Source organism: Natrix helvetica (assembly GCF_964273705.1).
Source record: "Natrix helvetica genome assembly, chromosome: 4".
Taxonomy (NCBI): domain Eukaryota; kingdom Metazoa; phylum Chordata; class Lepidosauria; order Squamata; family Natricidae; genus Natrix; species Natrix helvetica.
Genome location: NC_138550.1, coordinates 131,451,947 through 131,470,747, shown reverse-complemented (window position 1 = coordinate 131,470,747; position 18,801 = coordinate 131,451,947). Strand labels below are relative to the sequence as shown.

The window sequence follows — 18,801 nt, the reverse complement described above, 5'->3', positions numbered from 1 at the left end:
TTGCCTCGCTTTCGGGACATCCTTTTGCCTCCGAGAAGTTGATCGTACTTAGAAGGTCATGCCTGCAATCGCCCGCGCACCTACACCCGCCCCAACACACACACGCGCGCATACACACACACACACACCCTGCCTTTTGCACGCAATCGGGATCGGTCCCCATTATTGCCAATAGTGGCTGAGGAGACCCCGTGAAGAGTTTGCAACGCCCAGGGAGCGCCAGGTAGACTAGCCCTTCCGCTGCATTACGCCTGGGCAAGTCCATCCCCAAAGAACGAACGGCTTGAATTCGCTCCTCAACCGGAGCGGGGGGGGGGGGGGACAGAACCGAGAGGTTTCTTTCCGCAACGCTCCCAGCTGACGGGAAGGGAAATGATCCCAAGCCAGCGAAGCCTCGGCGAAGGGCAGCCTTGCTACTCACCAGCTGCAGCGTGCAAAGGAAGATCAACGTGCAGCGCCCAGTGCAGCATCCCATGGTAGAAGCTCGCCGGAGCCGGGGGCGCCCTTTCCTCCGTTTCTGCAGTTCTCTCCGAGCCCCAGCCAGGCACAGCTCTCACCACATCCGGACAGACGCCCCCCTCCCTTCCCCCCGCTCTCGCCTCGTGCGCCGGTTAAATCCCTTTGTTTAGAAGCGGGGAGGGGGACTCTCCTTCGCCTCCGCCCCGGGGAAGGAGATCAGGAGAACAGCTTGGCAGCGGAGCGAGGCATCCAGCGCTTGCTGGTGCCTCTCAGCTGGAGGGGGAGGCTAAGGGTGGGCGTGTGGCTAGAGGGGGGGAGCGGGTGGGGAGGGGTGCGCGCGTGTGTCTCGGCGTGGTGTCAGGCGAACCTATGAATGAGACTTGTGAATGGTGAAACCGGCGAGCGGGAGGGCGGGATTTCGGAATTGTCAATGGCCGAAGAAAGGAAGCGTGAATGGTTCTGCAGGGACCTTCGGCCGGGAACCCGGCTGCGAAGAGCCGGCAGGTGTTCCCGTGGGAAAAGCGAAAAGTAAAGGGGCGGCGGGTTTAGGGCGCCCTCGCTTTCAGCGACAAAAGTAGAGACGCGTCCCGGTGGCCCGGGAGGCGGGGAAGCTGCGCGAAAAGGGGGCTATTGTTGAGAGGAGGCGCGGAGGGAGCGACGAGACAGTCCACCCGAGGCGTGGCCAGAGGGAGGGGCTTCTTCCGACGGCTCGCCCAACACGAGGAAAGTGAACGGCGGGGAGAGGGGGGGGGGGCGTCTCGGAAGCAGCGCGTCCGCCCAATTGCGAACTGGGTGCCTGAGAGTTAAAGGACGAGGGATCCGAAGAAGGCAAAAGGGTACCCCGAAAGACTGTGCGCGATCGCTGCGAGTCTCCGGCGGAAAGCTGAGCCCCAAACTAATCTATTGAACTTAACTCGCGTTTAACTACTAAGCCAACCGTAGCTATGAGCCAGTGAAAGCAAAAGTGATTGATCACATTGTTCTACTGGGAACTAAACGGAAGCGATCCACTAAAGGAGCAGCGCTTTTCAGGAGACGAGCTTTCCGAGAGTTATTCTCCACCGGATTGAACTACCGTGAACATGTAAAGAAAAATATTTAAAGAAATTAGCGCGCCTGCCAATTATTTCCTACCGTATTTGCTTACCGCAAACCAAAGAGCATCCTATGCAGGGCTAGGGTGGTATACAAGCCTTTGCTATGCACTCCGTGTAGATATTTCTTAGAACAAAATATACCCACCTAGTAAGAGAATAACAAGAAATATGCCCTTATTTTCTTACAGTCCTACTGTTTGTCTGGTTTTAGGAAAATAACGAAATTTCCACGAAGAAATTGAAAGTCACAACTGCATTAAATGTGAAATCACAGGTGTTCCTTAGGACAACTTTGGAAAGTATCGAGGCAATGAGCAAAGTGGAGATTTCATCTTGCGGTCTCAAAGCTGCAAAGAAAGGAAAACAAAACAAACATTCAATTTTGAATGTTGCTTGAACATTTTGACCCCATATTGATCTAAAATACAGCTGTCAAGCCAAAACAATAGAAAGAGTGTGATTTCTACAAAATGTGTACGACTCTATTTAAATAACCAATTGAAGCACATTGTAGAAGAGGAGGAAATATTTTCACCATATCACATGGATACTTCAGTCTGACTTTGTAGTTAACACATCCGTGTTTTCAATGAATCACAATAAACATTTTGGATGTTTTGTGTGAACAGGATCCACTTCTTTTCATCAGCAATATGCAGTGGCTTTTCTTTCTCAACAAGTAAATGTTCCCTTCCAATTGTATAGTATACACAATGTTCATACTTCCAAACTCAAGAAGACAGTAGACCTTTGTAAGTACAATGACAATAAAGATTATACTTATACTTTAAAAAATGATCTTAGGGCCAATGGAATACTTGGGACTTTGATGCTCCTTTTGGGACATTTCTTTAGCTGAATAGCAACAATTAATTTGCTAAAATTATTTTTTAATAAATTTTTATTCTGCATGTATTACTTAAAAGAAATTCAAGGCAGCAAACATGACTAATACTCTTTCCCCCTCCTATTTTCCCCATAACAATCCTGCAGGGAATTGGCTGAGAGACTGGTTGATTGGTCCATATCACCAACCAACTTTCATGCCAAAGGCAGAACTAGAACTCATCATATCTTGAGAAGCCAGTACCTTAACTTCTGTACAAAACTGGTAGGGAAAGGACCTATACTGTTCAATGATAAAATACAATATTGTACAATATCCAGGTAAAGATGATACCATTGGATAGAAAATGAAAACAAATGGGAGTCAAACCTCACCTTTGTCTCAGAAAAGATGTAATGCCTACAAGAAGAAGTGGTGGTTACCATCACAGTCTTCCCAACCTGTGCCTGTACAGTTGGTGAGGCTTCTGATATCGATAGTCAGTTTTATTATTTATTATACATATGTATTGTTTATCATAGGGTTTCTGGCTACTTACGATCAACATATCAAGTAGTAACTGCTTCTCTGACTTCATGTAAACTCGTGAAATGTCTCTGCACCACTAACTCTCTTGACTCTGTTTCATTATTTGTAATCTTCAATTGGGCAAAACAGTGCATCATAGGGCAACAATTTTTGAATTAAATTATCTCAAATGAGCTGATATACAGAATGTGCCCAGGACCCATGATTCCCATGGGATTTTGATATTGGGCAAAGTTCTGGTTTCTTCATCATTGTATGGCATGGTCATGGGATAGCCATTTCCAATGTTCTCTTCCAGCTTCCTATAGGGAAAGTCCTTGGGGTAGTGAAAGGATGTTGGAAGTTGCTTCCTCTCCACTGCCTCTGTGCTTGCCTGTGTTCATTCTGTTTCTCTATTTAGCTAAATAAATATCTCTGAAACAATGAACCAACAGGTCACAGATTGGGTAATAGAATGTGTGGATGATCTTGGGGGAATGAGGGGAAGAGATGTTGGAGGAAGAGATTATTAGTTATCTTAGGTAAACCAGACAAGAAAGAAGACTAGATGAGCTAATTCTGCTTTATTATGGGTCTATGTTACCAGAATCTTTGCCCATCTGAAGTTCCACCACCACGTTTAATTGTCTGATCAATTAGAGCAGGTCCTTCCTAAGTTTCTTTCTCTGACTGTTATGCCCTTGGAGGCGCCTCCCTCTCTTGATGGAATGTTTTCCTAAACAGTATATCTTTGTATTATTCTTCAAGGTTATCTATGCATCCCATTACACAAGTTGTCTAGTATCAATACAAAAAGAAAATTGTTGTTATTCTTGTTATTTGTTAATATAGCCCAGTGCAATCAGTGACTGGACAAAACTGTTATGACAGATTGTATCATATTGAACCCTAATATATACCCGATCATTTTGGACAGCACCATTCAGCTTTTTTTTTCATATTATTTTTATCTTCCATCTTCATGGAAGCATCTTCAAATTAAAAAGCATCTCTCACAACATACAAGTAGCGATAGTTAAAAAGTCAACTTGAGTGCATTCTAAGACAAAGGCATAGATCTAAAGCACAGATCTTCATGAATTTGCATGAGTTCTATGAAGAGTCGTGATATTGGCTCTTACTTAAATAGTCTTGAAGTTAGTAGTTGTTTCCAGGTGTTCCTTGCTCATGTGAAATTTGTAACATAAGTTCAATCAAGAAAATGAGTTGCTAGAAAACTGGACTATGAAGTTATTCAAATAAGCTAATTTCTCATAAATGTTTCTCATCATCAAAGTTTAGAAGATAACAGCTTGCCTCTTTACTTTTTGGAAAGTATTGCAAAAGTTGTAAAGTTGTAAAGGTTGATGCTTTAACCCTCTTCATTATTACCCATCTCTGCTTTCTCTTCAACTCTGCAGAAGGTCTCTTTGTTAATTCAATCATAATGAAACAGATAGGTCTGGAATATCTTCTTTTTCTTGGCATGTAAAATGGGCCTGTATTAATACACAGAACGTATTACCATTCCTACTAGTAACAATCCATGTTAGAAATTAAATAAAGACCACCCAATTAAGGATGGCCAGTGTAGGAGATATTTGATCCTACATTACATCTTCATTTTTTGTTTAATTGTATTTTATGAATTAGATGCTGCAATATTTATTTGTCCCATTTTTAACCTAATTAATAATGATTATTCTACTGTTGCTCTCATTGGGCTGGGATATGGATTCTTTTTAGCTTCTTCATTTGACTAATTAGAAGCAAGCATGGTTGTTTTTTTCATGATAGTGCCTGTATTCCTTCACTCTCAGGAGGATTAATGCAATCACAGATTTAGTTTTGGAAAGATCCCTGGGGAGAATGACCTAGCTAAATGACTCATTTAATTTGACAAAGCTAAATGAATCAACGTGCAACCAAGTCAGATACTTGTATTAAGCATACAAAGGAAAACAATTTCACCTAACAGAGTTAGTCTTGAATACTGAGCCACTGTCCTTTTAAGCATCAGGAATTTTCCCAATGGGATAGAAACATTTTAATTCATGACCTGAACATTTGTTGGGATGAGAATATTTTGCTTCAGAATACATAAAACTTCAATGTCATCTCTCAATAATCTTTGAGAACTATTATTAATTATTTCTCATTGAAAAGTGCAGATTTTCCCTGTTACATATGAATCGATTATCTATAAATTGCTCAATTCTAAAATCTGAAAGTTTAGAAATTCATATACAGATACAGAAATGCTAAATAATTTTTCCAAAGCATCTACAAATTATCATTAGGAAGTAAATTAACAATATATACATAAAATAATTCAAACTTTCTTCTCTATATAATATTGAAGATTGAATAAATAAAATTTGAATTGAGATTTGCATAAAGTAATTTAAGACAGACAGTGTAAACTGGTAATATGCAATAATATGGAAATAATTATATTTTCAGCATTCTATTTCTGTGAACCAAAAAGATGTGGGAGAAAGAATCATATTGTTTCTTTTTCTATGGCTGTTTGATTTAACCATGGGAAGTCTATAATCTTCCTGATATTGCCAAATTACCAGCAAGATCATAAGGATCATTGATGAGGGGTACTGAGACTGGAGTGCAATATATATGTAAATTTAAATGTGTGTATGTTTGGGTGTATACATACATACTGGTACATACATACATGCGCACACACACACACACACACAGTCTTTGTGTGTATATGTGTATGTATGTGTATGATATAATATATAATATTAGATGACAGACAAACAGACAGACAGACAGACAGCCAAACTATAATCTGTGAGTCGTCTGGAACTTAATGAGCAATTCATTGTTTGCTACACCAGTACTTTACTGAATTCAGTGGTTTATCAGAAAAGTCATTAGTAACAATTGTTTTGTAATGAGTAAACGGAATAAATTGCCAAACTCTTTAAGAAAAATTGCTAAAACATCTGTTGCAGACATGGTAGTTTAGGTACAAAAGGTAGTCCTGATTACTACAAAATCTGTTCTTCTCCAGTCTGGGAAAATTTGAGAAGAGTCTCTCAAGAAATTGGGAAAATTATGCTTTATTGAAAAATTATTTCAATCTGTCACATTTGTCCATACAATTGCAACAATATCAGCTTTTTAATGAAGTTGCAGAAAATTTAAAACATGTGGTGTCATTACATTTTCTAAAATTATGCCTGAGAAGCAATAGCTTCATTTATTTCAATATCTTTTGCAATAATTATATAAATTTTCTAAGCATGAGAGTGATTCTCTAAAGTCCAGTCAGTCAGTCAGTCAAAAAATGGTCACCAGAATGAGAATAAATACAAAAAATATTGTTGTAAATGTTCTTGATTAACAAAATACAAGCATTTAGATATCACACTGTTCTGTAGAAAATATGATGGTGGGCCATAGATGGAACTTTTTAAGGTAATCAGACTAATGCTGAATGATCCAACAAATGAAATATAATGCAGTGGTTGGCTTCACAATTACTGCATCTGTTTTCTTTTTGGTCTCTCTAACGGGATTTGAGAATTTAGCTCTCATATTACAATAACTGAAAAGTGATATGTCTCAGTAAATATATACATATCACGTTTCAGTGACATCCACTATTATGGCAGTGAAATATTGGATTGGATGTTTAATTTTAAAAATATTCATTGCAAAAATGAGTTTAATTTCGCACGGTGATGATGATGATAGGGAGATAATTAGACTTTTAGCTCACCTTTCTTATATATAGGTCAAGGTGGCAAATAAACCTTATACTCATGCCTCTTAACCTTGGTGTGTTTTGTTATTGTTGTTGATGATTTTAACCATTGTTGACATTTAGTATAAACACTGAAATTACAGATGGACCAAACAAAGGTTCTGTTATCTCCTTGGGTTTTAGAACATGGTGTGTTTATCATAAATGGCAGAATATGCCATAACTTTGCAAACGTGAAAATTGGGTGGATGAATTATCAGTCATTAATTCCATAGTATACCTTTCCACCAGTGGTGGGTTCCTACCGGTTCAGCCCGGTTCAGCCAAACCAGTAGTGATACAGCGGTCTGGGTCGCTGGAACCTGCAGCAACCCAGGTCTACCACACCACCAAACTGGTTCTCTTGTCACCACCAACTTGTTTTTAGTTCTGCGCATGCGCACAATAATTTCAATTGAATTGTGCATGCGCATGCAACACCTTATCCAGCACATGCGCAAATCGCATGCATCAGCAAACTGGCAGTAAAGCCAGGCAGAACCCACCCCTGCTTTCCACCCATAGATTAAGTAATATGTGTTACTCCAACTGGACTGGATTTGTTTTATTTCCTTTTTATCATTCCAGTTCTCCACAGGTCCAGTCAATTTGTATTCTCCAGTATGCCTGCATTCTTGCCTAGTTAAAAGAAACCAGATTTCATACACAGCAATAAAAGGAGTTGAGGCATTCTGGATTACTTTTGATTAGCCTATATTTGTAGTTACCTTGATTTCTCTCTTCCCTGGAATTAAAAAAAACCCTCAAATTATCAAGAACAGCAGCTAGAGGGCCAATTTCAAATCATAGTTTTCATTATGATATTACATATCTCTTATTCTGTTCTGGAAAATTGATGTTTTCTAATAAACCCTGGCATTTGGAAGGAAAACATCTAACATTTATTTTGATATGTGATTGTTTAGTAAACAAATGACATTAAGCCTTCGTAAGATTTTGTTTCTGAGTAAATGTTACAGCAAATAATATATGTTCTAGTAGTTTATCCTATTTTCCTCAAAAACCTGGTTATGAGTTATTTAAAGGCAGTACATGCAGCCAGCCAACCACAACTGGTTTCAACATTGTTATTTCAATTTTTTTTTAAAACTGCATCTGTGGTAGTGTATCTACAAATAAGGACAATTTGGATTAAAGAAATGTAACCATAAAATGAAAAATCCCTGTCATTTTTCTTGTAAACATATGATCTCATAAACCTAATACCACATGGGAAAATAGATTTATCTTCATTAAACATATTTGTTTAAAACTAATAACATTATTTACAATTACGTTTCTTATAGGATCAATTCCAATGTGGGCTTAAAAAATTAATTTCTAACCTAAAAGCCTCATCTGAACATTCTAATATAGCATATATTTTTTTCTTCTTCTGGTCCTCTCAACCCTTTGGTTGCTTCCACTCCAATAACTCAATTGGGGAATTTCCAACACCCAACCTGAGATAAAGATCCTGGAGCAATTAGTATATCAACAGAAGCTGTAGCTGGTCACAGTAGCCCAATTTGATGCATAGGCATTCTTATCCAGTCATCCCTACTCTGTAATTTCTACTCTTATGAACAATCACAGCACACTTCATTTCTTGGCATCATGCTTGTTGCAGGGAAATGAAGCCTTTATGGGCATATTTACAATAGGACAATGTTCCTATTGCTATTCACCCAAGCCTCAGTAATATATTCCAGGTCTACATGCTTACCAACCACATCCTGGAGAATTGTAATTTACCAACAACAACTGGAGACCAAGGGACTCCTAACAATTTGGCCCCTGGGTTTTAGGTTAGAAAAGAGGACTAACCTTCCTTTCCACATCGCAAAGCTCCTATTACATTACCCTTAGCGGTTCAAAAATTGTGGAAATAATTACTGGCCAGAAACAAAACTTAGCTGACAATCTATTCCACAACTAATCAAAAGTTATTTAACTTGCATTTATGCTGGATATATTAACATCTTTTTGAATTACTTTGGTTATTGGGAGAAAAAATACAGATTATTTGCTTTGACATGGGTTGTAGTCCTATCGGTAGACTTCATTGGCCAAAATAGTGTCTATCCCAGTGATTCCCAAAGTGTGCGCCGCGGCTCCCTGGGGAGCCGCGCTATCGTCATAAGGGCGCCGCGAAATATTCAATTAATTAATATTCAAATATTCAACTAGCGCTGCCGGGGAGAAATCAGCAGGAGGGGGAGAAGAACACAAACTTCTGCTAGGGATGCCTTCTCCCCCCCCTCGCCTCCCCCTGATCTCTCCCTGGCAGCGCTCGCCTCACGCGGCAGTATTGTATTCTTTCCTCCCCGACTTACGACCGGGGAATTCCCCCTGTTGTCAGCCAGCAACAGCCATGCTGCGCCTTAGCCAATCAGGCGCGGCATGGCTGAAGGCGGGCTGACTTGCGCTCCTGATTGGTTCCTTGGCCTGACAGCTCTTCGTATAAATAGCTGTCAGGCTAAGGAAAGGGGCTTCTCTCCTGTATTGCTTGCCGTTGTTTAAATCGCAATAAAATAGTGTTGGACGTTCCACAGTTGTCAAGTCTCATCTTTCCCCACACTTCTTCACTGGCGACGAAGGTGGGATCCTGCTGAGGCGACGACCCTGACGGAACCCGACCTCTGTTACTCAGCCGCTTGAGTTTAGCTCCCCGAGCCGCACAACTCCAAGCCGCCATGTCTTCGCTTCCCCCGTTCGCTCCCTTCGGCACCGACGGAGAGGGATGGACGGGGTTTTTGGAGCGTTTTGAATGCTTCCTGCGAGCCAACGGGAAGCGGGGTATTCCGATGGAGGAGAAGTGCAGCTTCTTCCTCAGTAGCTGCGGAACCCCTATGTTCAACGCCGCCCGGGCGTTGGCAGCCCCTGTGCCAGTCCACGACCTAGACTGGGACACGCTGATGGCCAAGCTGAAGGGACATTACGCCCCGACCCCATCGAAGATCACCAGGCGATACGCTTTCCGTCAGTGCGTCCAGAAGCCGCACGAAGACGTCAGCCAGTTCCTCCAGTCCTTGCGGACCACAGCCATTCCCTGCGAGTTCCCTGACTTGGAGGACAATCTGGTTGAACAATTCGTCAGCGGCATCAGGGACCGACGGCTGAGGAGGCGTCTCCTGGCCCGACCAGAAATCACCCTGTCAGAGGCGGTCGCTGATGCACGGGCGGCGGAGTTGTCGGAGCAATCTGTTGCTGAGATGGACCGCCACCCGTTTCAATCTTCTCCAGCGCAAACCTGCCTCATCGATCAGCTGGTGCCCATTCCGAGCCCGGCTGAGGAAGAGGAAGAACTCGTGGCTCGCCTGGCAGAACTGCAAAGGCGCCGCAATCCGCGACCTCCGCGCCAGACTGTGACAGCCTGCCTTGGCTGCGGTGGCAGCCACGACCGGTCAGCCTGCCCATTCCGGGCATCCATCTGCCGCCGGTGCTCGAAAAAAGGGCACCTGGCCCAAGTTTGCCGTGCTGTGTTACCACCACCACCATCCCAGGGAGCCACAGGCCAGCAGATGACAGCCGGACCGCAGCAGCAGCCCCGCCGCCAGCCGCGCTCGAAGGCCAGCTGTTACACCGTGGAGCCAGGCCCTGCAGCAGCCGCCCCTGCAGAGGCGATCTACCAGGCCTCCGCAGGTGCGGACAGAATCAAGGCGGCAGTCCTCATTGAGGGCAAGCCTTGTATAATGGAGGTGGACTCCGGCTCGTCCCGCTCCTTAATCGCCTGGGCGGACTTTCAGAAACTGTGCCCCGGCGTCCTAAAACGCCAGCTGTCTGCTAGCCCCGTGGCCTTAAGGGACTATCAGGGGTCACTTATCCCAACCCTGGGCTGCCATACAGTCAGGGTTGAATACGGGGGGTTTTCGGGGTGCCTGCCAATCCTAGTGGTTGAAAAGCCCCTCCCCGCTCTATTGGGGCTAGATTGGTTCCCCGCCCTTGGTCTCTCCGTGCAGGGGGTGCACTCCATCTCAGACACACCCCCTGACGTAGCTGCTGTCATCTCCGCCTACGCGGACGTCTTTGACGGCCAGCTGGGACTATACAAGGGCACCCCCATCTCTCTTAACTTAGATCCCCAGGTTGCTCCCATTAGGCTGAAGGCCCGCAGGGTGCCTTTTGCCTTGAGGGCCAAAGTTGATGAGGAGATTGACCGCTTGTTGGCGCAGGGCGTACTGGAGCCTGTTGACTACTCGCGTTGGGAGACCCCAATAGTGGTCCCTGTGAAGGCCGACGGTTCCATACGCCTCTGCGCCGATTTTAAGTCAACCATCAATTTGGCCCTTCAGGCAAACCCCTATCCAGTCCCTGTCGTACAGCACCTGCTCCACTCCCTGGGGCAGGGCTGTATTTTTGCGAAACTGGATATGGCGCAGGCTTACCAGCAGCTCCCGGTGGATGACGAAGCGGCGGCTGCGCAGACTATCGTCACCCACCGAGGGGCTTTCCGTTGCCGCCGCCTCCAATTTGGCGTTTCCGTGGCCCCGGGGATCTTCCAGAGCCTCATGGAGCGTTTGCTCCATGGGCTCCCTGGCGTTGTACCCTATTTCGACGATGTCCTGATCGCTGCATCCAGCCGCTCAGGACTCCTCGAAGTACTGGGGAAGGTCCTCGACCGTTTTAGGGGCGCGGGTCTCAAATTAAAGCGCAGCAAATGTTCATTTGCTGTGCCTAAAGTGGATTTCCTCGGTTTCTCCATAGATGCCCACGGAATCCACCCCACCCCTGCAAAAGTCGCAGCCATCAAGAACGCCCCCACCCCCGCCACTAAGGCGGAGCTGCAGTCGTTCTTGGGGCTTTTAAATTTCTACGCGCCATTTTTGCCACACAAGGCGTCACTAGCCGAGCCGCTGCATCGGTTGCTCGACCGATCGGCAGCCTGGCGCTGGAGCGCATGCGTTCGCGGCTGTCAAAGACATGCTGACGTCAGAGGCAGTCCTAGTCCAATATAGTGACAGGATGCCCCTGACTCTAGCGTGTGACGCCTCCCCCGTGGGTTTGGGGGCTGTCCTGAGCCACGTCCTTCCCAACGGCTCAGAAGCCCCCATAGCTTTTTATTCCCGGACACTCTCTCCAGCGGAGAGGAACTACAGCCAGATCGACAAGGAGGCTCTGGCTGCCGTGTCCGGGGTTAAAAAGTTCCACGAATACCTCTACGGACGGCATTTCACGCTCTTCACTGACCACAAGCCGCTCCTTGGGCTTCTGGCCGGTGACCGTCCGACCCCTCCCATTCTGTCACCCCGGATGACACGTTGGGTGGAGTTCCTAGCGGCATACTCGTATGCCCTGGTCTACCGCCCTGGCAAGCAGCTAGGGCATGCTGATGCCCTCAGCCGCTGCCCCTTGCCCGTCTCCAACCCTCAGACAGTGCCTTGCATGTCTGTTTTGGCCATTGCAGACCTCGCCTTGCCGCTCTCTGCGGGCGATGTGGCGGCAGCGTCTCTGGCCGACCCCACCCTCTCCCAGGTGATGACCTGGGTTCTGCGGGGGTGGCCTGAGGGGCCGGTGTCCGACGGCCACCGCCCCTACAAGGCCAGGCAGTTAGAGCTGTCCCTTCACAGTGGGTGCCTCCTGTGGGGAGACAGGGTGATCATTCCACCCACACTGCGTGACCAGGTGCTATCTCGCCTCCATGAGGGCCACCCTGGCATAGCGCGCATGAAGGCATTGGCGCGCAGCTATGTCTGGTGGCCCCGGCTGGACGACGAGATAGCTACCTGGGTTGCCAGGTGCTCGACCTGCCAGGTCTCCCGTCCAGCGCCTCCGGCGGCCCCGCCGCGGGAGTGGGAGATTCCCCGCGGCCCGTGGTCACGCCTCCACCTGGACTTCGCCGGGCCTTTCCGAGGTCAGGTTTTCCTGGTTGTGGTGGACGCTTACTCGCGCTGGGTGGAGCTCATCATCATGACCTCCACCACAGCCGAGGCCACTGTCCGAGCACTGACGCGCCTGTTTGCCACCCACGGCTTGCCAGACGTCGTTGTGTCGGACAATGGTCCTCAGTTTGCGTCCACCGTGTTCCAGGGTTTCCTGGCCACCCAAGGCATCAGGCATGCCCTCGTCGCTCCCTATCATCCGGCCAGCAATGGCCGGGCGGAACGCGCTGTCCGCTCGGCCAAAGACGCCCTTGGCCGAATGGACAAGGGCGACTGGCCCACGAGGGTGGCTGCTTACCTCCTGGTTCAGCATTCCACCCCGTGTCCCTTGTCCGGCAAAACCCCAGCTGAGCTGCTGATGGGCCGGCGCCTGCGGACCACCTTAGATAGGTTGCACCCAACCTATTCTGAGGCACAGCCGAGCAACCTGGGGCCCCCTCCCCGCTCCTTCCGTGAGGGCGATCCAGTGTGGGCTAGGGCTTTCTCCGGGGATATTAAGTGGGTGCCTGCCACCGTCACTTTTGTAACCGGCCCCTGCTCTTACAGGGTCCGGACCGCCGACGGTGCAGACTGGCGCCGCCACGTGGATCAATTAAGGCGCCGCGAACCTTTGGATCCACACAACAACCCCGCAGAGTCGGCCTCGCCAATTCCACCCGAGGCCCTGGGGTTGGCGCCGCACCCGTTTCCCCAGCCGTGGCAGTTGCCCAGGCCGCAAGAGGTTTCGCCAGAGACTGTTCCAGGCGCCTTCCGCCTTCCACAGCCCTCCATCGTTTCAGCCCCCGTTGGGCTACCAGCTCCGCCGTTGCAACCGACTTTGGCCTTCCCTCAATCAGGCCAGCCTGTCCCTCGCAACAATTCAAAGTTCCCTGACTCAAGCCCGTCAGCGGCCGCGCCACCCCGGCCCTGCCTACCTGTTCCAGAGTCTCCGCCTCCTCCTCCTCCGGCTGGGGTAGGCCTTCAAGATGGCGCCCGGAGCTCCACTCCCTTCAGGGAGGAGCTCCCACGGACACCACCTCCTTCTCCGACGGTCTGCCCAGTTCTGCGGCGTTCTGGGCGTGTCCGTCGCCGCCCAGCCTATCTTAGCGACTACGCATGCTCCACTGCTACGCATGCGTACTCACTGGGGGGGAAGGAGTATTGTATTCTTTCCTCCCCGACTTACGACCGGGGAATTCCCCCTGTTGTCAGCCAGCAACAGCCATGCTGCGCCTTAGCCAATCAGGCGCGGCATGGCTGAAGGCGGGCTGACTTGCGCTCCTGATTGGTTCCTTGGCCTGACAGCTCTTCGTATAAATAGCTGTCAGGCTAAGGAAAGGGGCTTCTCTCCTGTATTGCTTGCCGTTGTTTAAATCGCAATAAAATAGTGTTGGACGTTCCACAGTTGTCAAGTCTCATCTTTCCCCACACTTCTTCAGGCAGCAAAGTGTGTTTGTGCGTGTGTGTAATGGGGGTCTGGCTGGGACCGATCAGCTGAGAGGCTGGCAAAGAAGCGGCGCTCGGAGGAAGAAGGCAGAGATGCTGGCTGGCATTCGCTTCCCTTACTTTTTGCCGCCGCCGCCCCGGCAGGACGGAGCATTACCACCCCCTCCCTGCTGGTTGCAGCCCAGGCCCCGCCTGCCCTGCTTAGCTGAAAGTGGCGAGGGAGCAAGCCGCGATGAGCAGGAAGGGAAATGAGCGCTGGCCACTATCCCTGCCTTTTTGCGGCAGTGGGGAAGACTTCTTTGCCAGCCTCTCAGGTGATCGGTCCCATCCAGCCCGTTACACACACACACACACACACACACACACACACACACACACACACCGCTTGTTGCCGTGCGAGACCAGCGCTGCTGGGGAGAAATCTGGGAGGGGGAGAAGAAAACAATCTTCTGCTAGGGATGGTCTTCTCCCCCCTCTCCCCCTGATTTCTCCCCAGCAGCGCTCACCTTGCACGGCAACAAGTGGTGTGTGTGTGTGTGGCCGGTGCTCATTTCCCTTCCAGCTCATCGCGGCTTGCTCCCTCGCCACTTTCAGCTAAGCAGGGCAGGCGGGGCCTGGGCTGCAACCAGCAGGGAGGGGTGGTAATGCTCCTTTCTGCCGGGGCAGCGGCGGCGAAAAATAAGGGAAGCGAATGCCAGCCAGCATCTCTGCCTTCTTCCTCCAAGCGCCGCTTCTTCGCCAGCCTCTCAGCTGATCGGTCCCAGCCAGACCCCCATTACACACACACACTTTGCTGCCACGCGAGGCGAGCGCTGCCAAGGCGTCCCAGTACCAGGGCTGAAGGAGTGGCAGTGGCGAGGACGGGCGGCCAAGGGCTTCCCTCCCTCCCCACCCAAGCGGACTTCTTGCATGGCTCCAGCCTACGGCTCTGATGAGGATCCGCGGTCCTATTTGTGCGAAGCTGGGTTTTCGGCAGTCGCGGTAATAAAAAGTAAATATCGCTCGAAAATTAACGTCGAGCAAGAAATGAGAGTCGCCATTTCCAATTTTATTCCAAGATTTGAGAAGTTGTGCAGCGAACAACAAGCCCATCCATCCCATTAATAATTTTAAATCATTAAACGATGTTCAATGAATTGTGAATTTAAAGCTCGTGTTTAATTTATTTTTCAATTAACCTAACCTTAACGAACTAAAAAGTAGATTTCCAAATCCTTAAAAAGTCAAAAATTAAAAAAAAATCGGATGTACCTATTAAGGGAGCCACGGAAAAAATCCGAAGTGTTATGGGAGCCGCAAACCGGAAAAGATTGGGAACCTCTGGTCTATCCCTTTACTATTTATATATTTATAGGCTGTTTCTCTCTATATATGTCTTTTTTCCACCTGATTCCTTGTTTATTTCCTGATTTCTTGTAATATAAATCTTGTTTTCTTTAAGTTCAGTCTTCCTCCCCAACTTGGTACCTTCCAAATGCATTAACATTTCAATGTCCAGAATTCCAGTATACTCTATATTGGCCATTCTAAGTAGGAATTCAAGGAACCTTAGTCAGTATAACTTAGCACAAAATTGGGGGAAATGGTGTTATTTAATAATTTCTCAGCTACCAATTTCTTAATTATTTATGCCCGGGGTTTTTTTTTTAAGTCAAACTGCTATTTTGAAAAGTATGACATATTTGTTGAATTTTTATTTTCACAGCTCCTATAGTCTAAAATACTGAAAATAACCACAGTATAGCCAAAGATGTTAAGTTAGAAACCATTCTTAGGACTACATATTGTTTGCCTATAGGAGTTCTGTTCCAACCTGTAGAGTTTTCTTTTTCTGCTGTCTCAAAACTAATTAAATCAAAAGAATGGACTCTGTAGTTTAGGAACTGCAAAATCAATATTACTAAAATCAATAAGTGAATGTACAATCAGTAAACTGCATTGTTCAACAAGCACACAAAAGAACCTACTTAATAACCAATTTTCCCTATCATAAGGATAGCTCTGCAGTAGATGTGTTTTCTATAGCTACTGTACAATCTCAAGACAAGATGCAGTTGCTGTGTTTGCACTCAATGTCTCTGAAGTACTTAAAATGCTGCATCTTGCCCATATTCATACTCTACTTTCCAAGGGACAAGATACCTTTGCATAACCCTTTACACAACACTTTAAGTTTAGATTACTTGTTAATTAAATACTTGTTTCATATTCTATTCATAGAACAAAACAGAATGGAACAGAACAGAACAACAGAGTTGGAAGGAACCTTGGAGGTCTTCTAGTCCATCCTCCTGTCTCATGAACGGTATCCTATACCATTTCAGACAAATGTTGTCCAGTTTGTTATTAAAAACTTCTGATGTTGGAGCATTCACAACTTCTGGAAGGTTGTTATGCTACTGATTAATTGTTCTAACTGTCACTAAATTTCTCCTTAGTTCTAGGTTGCTTTTCTCCTTGATTAGTTTCTATCCATTGCGTCTTGTCCTGCCCTCAGGTGCTTTGGAGAATAGCTTGACTCTATTCTTGACCCTATTCTTTGTGGCAACCCCTGAGATATTGGAACACTTCTTTGTGTCTTATGTGACCGCACATGTTCAGTTTTTCACAAGGAAGGCCATGTCTCAATTGTGCAGTCCGTTATTTGATACAGAAAGTCCCAGCTATAATCCTGACATTGCTACATTGTGCTGGAAGACCTCCTGTCTGTAACTCTGGAAAACTCTAGTTCTAAAAACTCAGCGGCCTGCTGTTGTTCTGTTATATCAGGCATCTAATGTTTGAGGAGTTTTTATTTTACGTGGACTTATAAAGTAACACTAGTTCTGTATTGTTACTTTGATAACAATTTTAAAAACATAAATGGTCCCTCAAATTGAAAGACGTGTCTTGAGGCAGGTTAAATGGTAGTCAATTACTGCATGTTTTAAATTCAAAAATATCAACTGAACCAGAGGTGGTATTCAGCAGATTCTGAGCAGTTCTGGAGAACCGGTAGTGGAAATTTTGAATAGTTCAGTGAACTGGTAAATACCACCTCTGACTGGCCCCGCCACCATCTATTCTCTGCCTCCCAAGTCCAGCTGATCAGGAGGAAACGGGAATTTTGCAGTAACCTTCCTCTGGAGTGGGGAGGGAATGGAGATTTTACAGTATCCTTCCCCTGCCATGCCCACCAAGCCATGCCCACCAAGCCATGCCATGCCCACTAGGACAAGTCAACTCATAACTCAAAAAACTATCCTACCTACAGATATAATAGTCTGTCATGCGCTGACCCCATTTAGTATTACTCTGTAATGTATTAGTGATACAATTAACCTTTTCATCTTGTCTCTATTTTCTTTAGTGCTGGAATTATGCCTTATTCCAACCTTGAATCCTAACAGATACACTGCACCAATTTAGATAACGGAGGGAGGGGGGGAACCTCAACTGTTTTCTTAATCAATTCTTAATTCCTGAATTACCACATTCAAAATAAATGAGAGGGCGGAAATGACCGTTATACTGTTTTGTACATATCTTAGAAAAGTACTTCTCACTGAAATTTAGTGTTTAATTATAGTTTTGTTGCAAAGGAAATGTAACTTACACATGTGGAATCTTGTAGGATATAGAAAAAAGGCTAAATATCTTGCTTAGATTTAATTCCCTTTGCAGATATCTGGCTGCGCCATAATAAAAGCAAGTTATAATCAGTGATTTATTGTCTTTTGGAGCTTTATCATCAAGGCAGTGTGAGCAAAATGCAGCAAAATGAAAAGATGCATAATCGCAATTCTTCTTTCAGGATCTCTTAAGCCTGTATATCATGAACCATGTAAAATGATACTCAGATTTTCAAACAAAAGAAAACAATTTATGCCATCTGAACATTTCTCCCATGACAAAACTGTTGTATTTCAAAGTCATTGGGGTACTACACATACTTTTTTGTAATGCTATATGTAAAGTCCTGATTTTGTTCAGCATCTAAATGTCAACCTTTGAAGGAAACTTTGCATTCTTTCTCTGTCGGCATAGATCATTCTACAACTATAGCAGTTCTAAATGAGGCAGCATTACTTTGAGCTATTATTAACTTATATCTTTATTACTAGGCCTCCGAAAAGCAATTTAGATTTGCTTCAGTTAAGAGATTTGTGCCATGGAGGCAATATCATTCCTTTTATCAACTTGAAAAGGTAATACAATATAGCCTGTGAAAGCAATTCACCTTGTTTGAACTACTTTGGGTTTCTGTTATGGAAAAAAACTTCCTCTCCAGCCTCTCCAGGATAGACTAAAGGTCTTCAAAACTGGGCAACTCTTCTCACCTTCAGCACACAACATAGTTGTCCAGCTGTAAGATCTTTGGTGTATATTGCAAAAACTGGGAAGCTTCTCAGATTCCGTGGGACAGCATGTAAGTAAACAGAAAGACCCTAGCTGGATTATCTTCAATGCATGTTAAAGAGACCCCTAAAATTTCTGCCAAATCTGCACAGTCTATAAACATGTAATTCAGAATTGTTGAAAAAGAAAGCTTCTCTCAGTCTTCTCCTGTAGTGCAAGGTCTGTAAGAAGAGGTTTTAGAGGATCTAAATAACAAAGCAGTGGGAAGCAATATGGTCCCTTTGGTTTGGCGTTAGACAGGGAGAGGTTGTTTTGTGGATCAATTTCACTGGAAGCTTTGAAGCAAAGATTTGAACAGCCATATGAAATATCCTTTGTACAAATAAGCAGGACTTAATTTGGTAGCAGATTCTGAATTAAGATGTTCATCTGGAATCAGCTCAATAGGCCATTATCAAGCGATAGATTGTGGTT

The 18,801-nt window shown here is 45.8% G+C and overlaps 1 protein-coding gene across 2 annotated transcripts in view; it reads right to left on the bottom strand.

The window, feature by feature from the left end:
- The window catches only part of NKAIN3 (sodium/potassium transporting ATPase interacting 3), a 234,924-nt gene that overhangs the window by 161,446 nt on the left and 54,677 nt on the right, over nt 1–18,801 (bottom strand). The window contains exon 1 of one of the 2 annotated variants that reach the window (XM_081952569.1): nt 422–683. The exons of the other annotated variant lie outside the window; for it this stretch is intronic. Within the exon in view, the coding sequence (XP_081808695.1) occupies nt 422–475 (54 nt within the window). The 5' untranslated portion in view covers nt 476–683. Of the gene's footprint in view, nt 1–421; nt 684–18,801 lie in introns of those variants that run through there. 2 annotated transcript variants of the gene reach the window in all.